This window comes from Sinocyclocheilus anshuiensis, unplaced genomic scaffold, assembly GCF_001515605.1.
Source record: "Sinocyclocheilus anshuiensis isolate Anshui unplaced genomic scaffold, SAMN03320099.WGS_v1.1 scaffold267, whole genome shotgun sequence".
NCBI lineage: Eukaryota > Metazoa > Chordata > Actinopteri > Cypriniformes > Cyprinidae > Sinocyclocheilus > Sinocyclocheilus anshuiensis.
Genome location: NW_015552637.1, coordinates 2,610,438 through 2,621,769, shown reverse-complemented (window position 1 = coordinate 2,621,769; position 11,332 = coordinate 2,610,438). Strand labels below are relative to the sequence as shown.

The 11,332-nt window shown below is 40.0% G+C and overlaps 2 protein-coding genes across 2 annotated transcripts in view; one reads left to right on the top strand and one right to left on the bottom strand.

The window, feature by feature from the left end:
- LOC107666885 (ankyrin repeat domain-containing protein 34A-like) overlaps window positions 1-4,120 on the top strand; it is a 14,682-nt gene extending 10,562 nt beyond the window's left edge. Inside the window, exon 2 of the mRNA XM_016458400.1 lies at window positions 1,651-4,120. Coding sequence (XP_016313886.1) covers window positions 1,750-3,324 — 1,575 coding nt within the window. The 5' untranslated portion in view covers window positions 1,651-1,749 and the 3' untranslated portion in view covers window positions 3,325-4,120. The remainder of the gene's footprint in view (window positions 1-1,650) is intronic.
- Window positions 4,121-7,264: 3,144 nt separating this feature from the next.
- Window positions 7,265-11,125, bottom strand: LOC107666738 (serine/threonine-protein kinase pim-1-like). The gene is made up of 11 exons (XM_016458171.1): window positions 11,083-11,125; window positions 10,273-10,530; window positions 9,631-9,807; window positions 9,309-9,461; window positions 8,989-9,156; window positions 8,812-8,906; window positions 8,648-8,698; window positions 7,884-8,256; window positions 7,619-7,795; window positions 7,393-7,481; window positions 7,265-7,276 (listed from the first exon to the last, which is right to left on the bottom strand). Exons 1-11 carry the CDS (start codon window positions 11,123-11,125, stop codon window positions 7,265-7,267), a joined length of 1,596 nt encoding a protein of 531 aa, XP_016313657.1.
- Window positions 11,126-11,332: the final 207 nt, after the last annotated feature.

The window sequence follows — 11,332 nt, the reverse complement described above, 5'->3', positions numbered from 1 at the left end:
CGCATCTCAGGCATCTCAGCTTGTCTAACAGACATTTCTTGCTGGATGAAGGACCATCACCTTCAACTCAAGACAGAACTAACAGAACTGATAGTTCAAGCTCTAGTTCTGTCCTATATTGCAACATCCTCTTGGCAGGTCTTCCAGACAGTTCTATCAACCCTCTGCAACTAACCCAGAATGCGGCAGCAAGAGAAGTCTTTAACAAGCTAAAAATAGGGCATGTCACACTTCTGTTCATCAGATTGCACTGGCTACCGATAGCCGCTCACATCAAATTCAAGGCATTAATGTTTGCCTACAAAACAACCACTAGCTCTGCACCCCTTTACATAAATTCACTACTTCAGATGTATGGGCCCTCCAGAACACTGGCTACCAGTAGCTGCTCGCATAAAATTCAAGGCATTAATGTTTGCCTACAAAACCACCACTGGCTCTGCACCCCTTTACCTAAATTCATTACTTTAGACTTATGTGCCCTCTAGAAGCTTGCATTCTGCAAGTGAACGGCGCTTTATTGTGCCATCCCAAAGAGGCACAAAATCACTTTCTCTGACTTTTAAATTAAATGTTCCCTCCTGGTGGAATGACCTGCCCAACTCAGTCCGAGCTGCTGAGTCCTTAACCATCTTCAAGAATCGGCTAAAAACACATCTCTTCCATCTTAATTTGACCCTCTAACTCTAGCACCCTCTATTCTAATTCTAGTCTTTATTTTAAAAAAATTACCCCTTTTAGACTTGCTCTCTATTTATTTACTAACTGCTTGTTTTCTTAAAAAAAAAAAAAAACTAACACTTGGTTCTCTAATCTTTTTGCATTCTATTTGTTTTCTTTTTATTTATTATACAATTATAATTCTGACTTTCTGACTTCTTCTGATTAACAAACGCAAAAAAGGTCTCTAACACTAGCTTGCTCTATTCTTTTTCTATTCTATCTGTTTTCATTTTATTTATTATATGATTTAAAAAAAACCTTGCTTCGTGTACTGCATTAAGCTAACTGAGACTTGTTATAGCACTTGCTTATCATTGCTCTTTTGTTGATTTTGATAAAAAATCATGGATAAAAGCGTCTGCTAAATGTAAATGTAAATATGAATATATAGCCTACATGTAATTATTTCTTAAATATATACATGTATGTGTGTGTATTTATATATACATGTAAATATACACAGTACACACACATACATTAACATGTAAACATAAACTTTTATTTTGAATTCGATTAATCGTGATTAATCGCTTTGACACCCCTAATTTGAATGTAAGGATTTAAAATTAAAAACAGTTGAAATTGAGAGAAATTCATATAGCTGTAACAGTTAACTAGAAAAGCAAAGGTTGTCAATCTTTAAATGTCAGCTTCACAAAGCCTCATTTAAAAGGATAGATAGATAGATAGATAGATAGATGTATTTAGTGTTACCTTACTGTTATTCCAATTCAGATTCCTATTCAACTTCCTGTTGGGTGTGACCCAACCACTTAACTGAAAAGAAGCCAGTTCTTCAGTTCTGAATTTTGTGGGACCTTGGTGTCAGATCAGTGTCTGTGATTTTGGAGTTGGAAGTGTTCCTTTGCAATATTCAAATGTCAAACAACCCCTATGATAAAACACTTTTATTTGTTTTTGTTCCAGGTTCACCAGAATCTGAGCCGGGATGTCCCGACATTGCTGAGGCCGGAGGAGGAGAGGGGTGGGGGATTCTGGGATTCTAGAGGTGGAGAGTGAGACATCATGGGTGATGGAGGGGCCTTGCACACGGAGGGCAATGCCCTTCTGAAAGCAGTGTTCCAGGGCAAGCTCCGCCTCGCTCGCCTGCTCCTGGAGGGCGGAGCCTATATCAATGAAGGGAACGAGCGAGGGGAGACGCCGGTCATAGCGGCCTGTCTGGCAGGATACGATGATCTACAGACCCGGCAGAGAATGGTGAGGTACCTGCTTGAGAAGGGAGCAGACCCAAACATCCCTGACAAATCGGGTCGGACCGCCCTGATGCATGCGTGTGCAGAAAAGGCAGGCAAAGAGGTGGTGTCGCTGCTGTTGGAAAATGGCGCCGATCCCAGCTTGAAAGACTATTCCGGGGCCTCTGCACTCGTACACGCCATCAATAAGGGCGACAGGGACACTCTTCAGGTCCTGCTGGATGCCTGCAAAGCCAAAGGTAAAGAGGTCATCATCATTACCACTGATACATCTCCCTCTGGCACTAAAAAGACCAAACAATACCTGAACTCCCCACCATCTCCGGGTATAGTGGACAAGCTTTCCCCTGCTTGCATGTCTCCATCTGAGGTAGAGATCCATACCTCTGGCTCTGCCCCCGGTGAGGAGGAGGAAGGTATCTTCAGCTTTGCCGTGACTTCAGCACTCCCACTACCCTCGAACAGACCACAAGGGGAGAGGAGACCACCACCCCGTAAGCTTCTGAAAAGACTGAACTCTGAGCCATGGGGTCTGGTGGCTCCTTCAGTACTTGCTGAGAGAGCGGAGCGGATAGAGGGCGATTTAGCCGAGGAGGACAAGTTGGTCTCGGAGATGAATGGGATGACAGTTTCTGGTCCTGGCAGACCTCTCCTGTCCCGAAGGCACAGTATAGAGACCCATGACCCATCTTCTCCAAAGCTGATGGACCGGTCCTGTTCGGAAGACTGTGCAGCACTCTGTGGCTCTTCCTGGGCGGATAAAGTACATCAGCACCAGTCACTATATCGTCGAAACACAGCCCCTGAGACTCAGGACAGTGTGGCTCAGGCACCGACAGGGATCCGTGGCTTACCACACCCCAAACTCACCCGCATGGAACACTACGAGTCGGACACCCACCTGTGCCCTGCCTCCATCCCTGGATCTCCGGATTCTGGACGTGTCTCAGTGGAGCACCGCAAGTACAACGCCTCTCCCTTGTCGCTGCTCACCAGCTCTTCTCGAGAGTCTTTGGAGAGCATTCCCAACTCGGTGTCTCCTATGACAATGCGGCGGCGGCCAACAGGACTGTTGGAACGGCGGGGATCAGGCACTCTCCTTTTGGACCACATCTCCCACACAAGACCTGGGTTCCTTCCTCCTCTCAACGTCAACCCTCAGCGACCCATTCCTGATATCCGTGCCAACGGAAAGCCCACTTCTCCCGTTCACTCAGGGAGCAAGATCCTGCTGCCGGTCGCGCCATCGTCACCAAAGCGTGGACCAGACTTCAAGATGAAGAAGAAACTGATGAGACGACACTCGATGCAGACGGAGCAGATGAAGCAGCTTTCAACCTTCCGGGAAATCCTCACAGAAAAGGTGATGGAGATGAATGGAGATTGAGAGCAAGAGAGAAGGAGAATGAGAGAGAGTCAGTGCTGGCCGAGAGTTTTCATTACTGGGTTCATCTACATCATCTTTGAGGCAAACATGCTCTGGTCCAGTTCAGCTCCTTTAGAACTTAGTACATACATCAAAAATATGCATTGTGGAGACAAAACCATCTTCAAATCCAGACAATGAAAGTGAAAATGAGTCACGGTCACTCAAGATCATAAAAAGGATCAGTTATTCCAAATTTGGAGACCATTCAAATGTTATTTGGGATTATTCCTTGATCATCAAGAATGCTTGAAGATGAACCCATTGATGTCAGTGGAAGTGCTGTTGGTGTTTGAAATTACTGCAACCTTCAGATGAAACCTCACAGATTTTGTATTCTACAGGTTTCTCTAAGTATTAGCGCTGTTATGGCTATCAGCCTTCTTAATGTTGTGCACTGTCTGAAAACAAATATGCCCAAATTGTACCTTTAGGGGCACAGCTAATTGTTGATGGGCACTACCCTTAAAAGGACAAATTTGTACTTTATCTACCCCTAAAAGGTGCATATTTGTACCTTAGAATAGTTCATAGGTATGTACCCTTAAGGTACTACTATGCATCTTTTTGAGGTAAATAAGGTACAAAGATGACCCAATAAGGGTACAAGCTGTTTGTAATTTTTGTGATGATCCTGTGGAATAATTGGGTTAATACTCTTAATATTCCTGAAAAAATGCACATCCATCTGTTTTCCTTTGGTAACAACATCAAGTGAAGTTGAAAACTCAAAAATTAATTTCTTCAACCATTACAGTACAGCTAAATTGATTCAAGTAATTTTATTAAAATTTAATTTAAAGGTGATCATTTACTTACTTGTAAATAATTGTGCTCAAGTCTTTTTAATGCAATATTTATTTCTGCATGTTTGTTTTGGACTGAAGGTTAAGAATTGTAGTCCTTGAGTCCTTGACTTTTAATTTAGCAATGGCAACCTGATTTTTTCCACAGGATGTACACTAGAAAGTATTGGAGATGGCTGACTGCTAAATATTCCTGGAACAAATGATAGTGTTAGATGATGAACACATTTCTGAATAACATTTTATTGCATTATGAAAGTGCAATAAAATATTACAGGAATTAATTAACATAAAAGCATTAAAAATGCTATATGACTAAAAACTAAATTGTACCAGTTAAACAAACTGCATGTTTCAGGGCTTTTGGATGGGTCGTTTATCTTTCTTAAACGTGATACAAAATAAGTGAAGTGCAATTCTTGAAACTCAAAATTCCAAAGAAACTCTACAAAGCCCATCCAAAACCACACAGATCCACCCTGACCCGACTCAGTGAAGGGGGAGAGAGAAACCCCTAGCCTAACGCACACTCCCTCTGGAGACACAGAGCACAGATATTGTGTACATACTGTACAGAGTACAATTGTGTCTCAAGCGTTTGAACGTGCAATATTCTGTGCTGCCTCAGCACTGATTTCATATTATTATCGTGAATGTGAACAATCACTCGGACGTGTGTCTGTGGTAACATGCTGCAGTAAATAGTTCAAGACGAGCTGGGAGCTCAGTTTACATTCAGAGGAGGAATCTCTGCACAAAAACTGAATTTCCCTAAAGAGCTGCAGTGCACAGTGTGTCCGTGTCAAACACATAGTTCAACTCAAGCTTATGATGTGAGTGAATATAGTGCTTCTGCTTTGAGATGTTCTAAACTTGATGCGAATTAAACTTAGTGTACTAGAAATGTATCATGAAAACAAAAAGAGGAATATTTTTTTATGCCTGTAGGGTTTTATTCTTGTTGTTTTTTATTTTTATTGAAACAAATTTTAATGTTTAATACAGAACTGTTGGTGGTGCAGTTTCACTTTGATGGTAGCTTTTGTGTTCCAGGATGTTTGAAATAAATAATATATGAGCAGCCGGAGCTCAATGGCTATAGCAATGTTCCTGAAAACGATTGCGATAAAAGCCAACCGTCACCTGTTAAATCGACGGACTGAAATCCAAATCTCTGATTACCTAGCCCTTTGTCATCCTGATGCGATTAGGAGAATCTTGGCACTTTGCTGTGTATTCATTGATTTGAGTGATTCTCCTCTTTTCATTTAACACACAAGCGAGATAACCGTGAGTTTGATTTGTTTCTAAATATGTTTGTATCTAAGTATCTCCAATATTTCTGACCTGCTGTACAAAAATACCCATTTAAATGAGTTGAAATTGTGTTCAAGTGTACCTGAAAAGATGTTAATAGTGTAAAGGGTGTTTTAGGTGCTGTACACAATGGACCTCCGTCTGTGCTACACTGTCGTTGGGTAGTTTGAGCCGTACTCCGGTGTTCTGCTCTCCATTCACATAGAAGGGTCACAGCTACACTATCAATGCATCATTTAATGGATTATGGATTAAATATTTCTTGTTATTTTGTATGTTTAGTGTGATACACAGGTCAAATGTAGTAAACCAAATAATTTTAAAATGTATTAAATTATTTAAAACAAAATGCTGTTGTGCTATTTCTCAGAGGCGATGATTTTCTTCAAGGGCTTTTAATTGCTTTGAATAAATGCATGACTGAGTCACCAATTTATTTTATACCAGTGGTTCTCAACTGGTATGTTTAAGGTTTGTTCTAAAAGGGTTGTGGACAGGGGGGGAAACGATGCTAAATTGTGCTAAATGCTAAAGCAAAACTTTGGAGAAAACTTTGGTGCTCAGAACTCACATATGATGGTGATTTTTTCTCTTGGGAAAGATATTAGTTTTGGTCTTTGAATTAACACAGCATGACACTGCAAATCTGGTCATCATAAGGTTGTTTCTATATGTAAAATGAACAAAGTATTAATTTTGAGTACAGAAATGACTACATAACTAGGCTACATGTTCAGTCAACTGTTGCATTGTATGCTAAGTGCTCAATGTGTTGTCAATTGAACGTACAGTATACACGCTAAGCCAAATGTGCTTTATAAATCTTATAGTTAGTACTTATTACAGTTAAATCAAATATTCTGTTAGGCTAACATAGGATGTGTTTTTGTGTGAAGTGAACATAATTTTTTTGTCATTTTGACATTTCTGAATATTTGTGTACACTACACTAAAATTTTGTGTCATGGATGAGTGTATAGTGGTGAATGGAAGCCTACTTTTTGTTGATTTTTAAAAATATATATATATATAGAGAGAGAGAGAGACTGATTACAGTAGTCCAAATTACAGTCACTCTGCTAATATAACAGTGCATAAATATCTTAATACAAATATCTTTATCTTAATACATTATACTTATTCTAATATATTTATTCTATTATTATACTACTATTATACTTACAAAAATTACAAGTACACATTACCCATTCCTTATAAATATCTTAATACAAATGCAAATATCCTAAAACTTAACACAAACATCTAGAACAAAGTATAAATATAAATAATATTTAAGGTGCAAGGTGCTGTAACGCGTGTCGTTCCTATATATATGAGCGTCACAGTTCTTACCACGCTCTGGCTCGTGGGTTCTTGGCTTTGATCCAAGGAGGACACCGACAGGGAGCTCGGCAGATCATAACACTTGATTTATTAAACACGAAGAGGTAAACATCATGAATCAGCCACATCCGATTACACAGAGCGTGTCATCTCTCCCTCTACGCTCTCACAACTGTCTAGATCATTCTCTCCCGCGATCCTAATCGCGGGTCTCTGTTCTCGCGATATTACCTCTAGATCTTATTTAAAGTTATAGAACATTAATGTTAGCCTTGAATTTAACTCCCTACAGTGCTATCAGGACACAAGACACCAAGGCCAAAGTGGAGGGATGGAAAGGCCACTAATGTCAGCCTGCCAGATGCAAAGCCGACCGAAGACAGAAAACAACAGAGTGGCCGTGACAGGGAGTTGTTTTTGTTGCTCTCCATGTCTTACTCCACGACCTGAAACAACAACATAAATCAGTGTCATTAATCTAAGTATATTATTACATTTTGAGTAAATTTGACTGATAATATGAACAAAACATTTAGCAAATCATAGACTCTAACGGTAGTACCATAAGCCAGTCATGGAGCTGCATCTCTTCCAGGATGAGTCTCCGCTGCGGATCAGGCTGCAGACAAGCGTGGATCATCTGGCAGCATTCTGTCCAAAACGATGAGAGAGATGTCTGATTATTAACCAATACAGTATGTTACACCTTTTATATTTAGATTTCAAATGGTATACTTTCATATTTAGCATTCAATTTGTCCAGCTTTGTTCTTTGATGAAGATCTCACCTTGTGACAGGTCAGGGTCCGACCAGTCGTTCTTACTGATCCTGTGCAGGTCTTTCTCGTCTGGATAATACCTGCACACCATCACGAACAGCAGCATCCCCAATGACCAAACTGTCGCCGGCTTTGCGTGGTACTTGCCGTCGAAATCAAACTTCGGTGGACAGAACATGTCTGTGCCTAAAAGGAAGAGATTTTGATATTTAATTCATTTTGAAGACATTTACAGCAGGAGTTAAACAACCCGCTAGCAAATCATCAAGCATACCATTGAAGGCCATGTAGGTGGAGTCCTTCATGAGTGTGCCGCACCCGAAGTCGATCAACTTGACCTCCCACGTGTCCGGGTTCACCAGGAGGTTCTCCAATTTTACTTGGTGGAAGACGCCGCGCTCACAGCAAGTGTTAGCGGTATGAATGACCTGCCACATAACATGTCTTGCCATCTTCTCATCGAGCCTTTGTCGGAGCTTCACTAAATTAAACACGCTCATGCAGGGCATGGGCTGCTCCAAGACCATTACGTAGTGGTACGGGTCGTCCTGCCAGTCCAGGAGTTTGATTATCTGCGGGACGCTGGGGCCCTTATTGGCCATGAGTGTCAGGCCGATCTCTAAGGGGAGGCGTCTGGGATGACCAGGCTAAAAGAAAGAATATATGATGCTTAGATGGAGGTGCTTTCTCAGATTAACATGAATATGAGATGTTAGAAACGGGAAACAGTGACTGAGAAGTGAAGTGACGTGGCCAAGTATGGTGACCCATACTCGGAATTAGTGCTCTGCATTTACCCATCCAAAGTGCACACACACAGCAGTGAACACACACAAACCGTGAACACACACCCAGAGCAGTGGGCAGCCATTTATGCTGCGGCACCCGGGGAGCAGTTGTGGGTTCGGTGCCTTGCTCAAGGGCCTTGCCTTGCTCAAGGGCACCTCAGTCGTGGTACTGTATGAGTCCGACTCTCTAACCATTAGGCCACGACTTCCCCCAATAGAAGCAATAATATAAAGAGCGCAGGCTACTTACAACTCTGATATATGGCGTATTTGGTGTCTTGTCAGCAATTTTCACAGCCACCTGATCAACAAAACAAAGAACTAACAGTTAGCATGTGCACAGAGATCAGTCCAGTCATGAATACTGAATGGAAAGTTTTGTAAGTAAAAAAGGAGTAAGTAAACAAATGAAACCTTCAGGCCATCCTCGCATCGAGTTCCTGCATGCACACAGCCGTAGCCTCCTTCACCCAGCTTGTGACCGAATTCATATCTCCAGAAAATGTGGCCTATTAAAAGATAAACAAATGTTAAACTTCTCATATGTAATTACATTTTTGTTACTAATTCTCATTTATTTATTATTCTTACTGTGGTCTGGCTCCTCCGCTTCATCTTCAGTGGAGCTCACTGGAGTTTTGACGTCCTGAGGTTGGAGGACGTCCTGTTCCAGCTGTTCCTCAGGAGCAGGGAGGACTTCAGAGACTGGAGCTTCTCCAAGATCATGAATCTCTACAATTTGCTGTAGAGAAGTCTGATCTAAAGAGGGGAATACCAATAACATTAATTAAATCAGATAAATAATAGGAATGAAATATTGCATATTCAAATGGCTCTTCATTTAGGGGAACTTTTGAAAAATGGGAATGCGAGAATGTGTGTATTGTTTTAGATTATGGCAGAAAATTTACCCTTGTCCAGCTCTTCCACTTTGTCAACTTCAGAGGAACTAACTGGAGTGTGGACATCCTGATGTTGGAGGACGTCCTGCTCCAGCTGTTCCTCTACAGCTTCATGAAGACCATAGATTTCTACAACAGGGATGAACTGTAGAGAAGTCTGATCTAAAGTGGGGAATACCAATAATATGAATAAAATATTGCATACTTAAATTACAGTAATTTTTTATATAAGTTCACTTTTGAGCAAAAAAAATAAATAAACATCTCCAAATAAAGTAAAATTATTTGTTTTACTGGGAAAGTGAGAATTGGATTATGGCAGTAAATTTACCCCTGTCCAGCTCTTCCACTTTGCCAACTTCAGAGGAACTAACTGGAGTGTGGACGTCCTGATGTTGGAGGACGTCCTGCTCCAGCTGTTCCTCTACAGCAGGGAGGACTTCAGAGGCTGGAGCTTCTTGATGATCATGGATCTCTACAATAGGGATGTGTTGTAGTGAAATCTGATCTAAAGAGGGAATATTAATAACAAAAATGTATAATTTTACAAATTTTTTTTTAGGCTTCATTTTAAATTTAAGGTTTTATTAGTTTTGTTGTGTGTTTTTGTCATTTTTATTAGTTATTGTTTTGTTTTTAATACATAGTTAATATTCATTTATATTTCAGATTTAGTTTGTTATTTTAGTACACGAAGTTAAACTAAATTAAAATGAAAAATGTTGCTTTGACAACTAGTTGAAATGATTTTACTGTTTTAAAATATTTGATTTAATTTCAGCTTACGTTTCTATAATTCAAAGTAACGAAAATTATTTTTATGGTTTTAGTTAACTGTAACAGGCTATTTCATGTGGGATCTTTAAACTGTCACTCTAATATGTTTGGTGTGATAATGTCAGCAGTATCTGGGCCATTGATTTTGTTGCTTTCCAACATTTTCCCAAACTTTTATCATCATATGTGTTTTTACCATCAGTAAGAGTCAGAAACGATCCCGCCTCACTCTGGTTCACTTTCTCTGCTTTAGCCACGTTGTATGTTCCTCTTTGGCTGAAAAGGTGAAGAAGGCGACATCTCCAAAACCTCTTCTTCTTTTTCTCTTGTTTCCCTGCCTCCTTTCTCCCTTCCTCTATCACATCAGCACCAGCAGGCGTCTCATCGAGCCGATGAGGAGGGTTTTCCTCCGGGATGGGCGGGAATTTGAGCGACGCTCCACTTTCAACGCTTTCTTTAGTCGTGAAAACAGTACCATGATAACACAGTTATTTTTTCACTCTGAAAACAGACTATTCCGAAACTTCTACCAACAAAATGAGCTAGTGAGTTCCAAGCGTTTAAATACTGACACGTGGCACGTTCTAATTCTTTCGTGACTTCACGGCGGGCTCGAACAGAGATGTACAGCTGAAATGACTTTTTACGGCTGTTTTTTTTTTAAATAATAACATCCTTTTTAAAAACATTTTAATGTCGGATGAATTATTTTTGTTAATTTATTATTATTGTTATTATTATTTATTAGTTTAGTTTTTATATAAAAAAGTAATACATTAATAAAACATGTTAAACATAGTTTCAACTGTGTAAAAAAGGGAGTAAAAAATAATTGAGGGAAAAATGCATTCTTTCAAATGTACAACATGGGGCTTGTATACAATAATTATATAAAAGAGCATATTATATTAATTATTATATATGAATAATACATATATATATATATATATATATATATATATATATATAGTAAAAAATGAATGGTAGATGCCTGCTTCTGCTTTACCATATCCAATTAAATCAAGCAGATCATTCCAGTCTCTGGGCATCTTCCATAAACAGTCGGAGAAAGAATGACCTTCATCCCGGAGGAATTTCTCTTCTCATCTAATCTCAGAATCTCTGAAAGTCTCATCACTTCTCTGTTTGTTAGACACACAGCAGTGTCAGCGACGCCTGAGAGCACTTGTCCTGTAAAAACACTTGTCAGTCTGACACACACACACACACACACACACACACACACACAGTGTCTG

Coding starts and splice junctions, on each gene's coding strand:
- LOC107666738 (XM_016458171.1), bottom strand. CDS start 11,125: ATGCCCAGAGACTGGAATGATCTGCTTGATTTAATTGGATATG. Junction 9,157..9,308: donor AGTGGAAGAGCTGGACAAGG/GTAAATTTTCTG, acceptor TCCCCTCTTTAG/ATCAGACTTCTCTACAGCAA. Junction 8,907..8,988: donor AGCGGAGGAGCCAGACCACA/GTAAGAATAATA, acceptor ATCTTTTAATAG/GCCACATTTTCTGGAGATAT.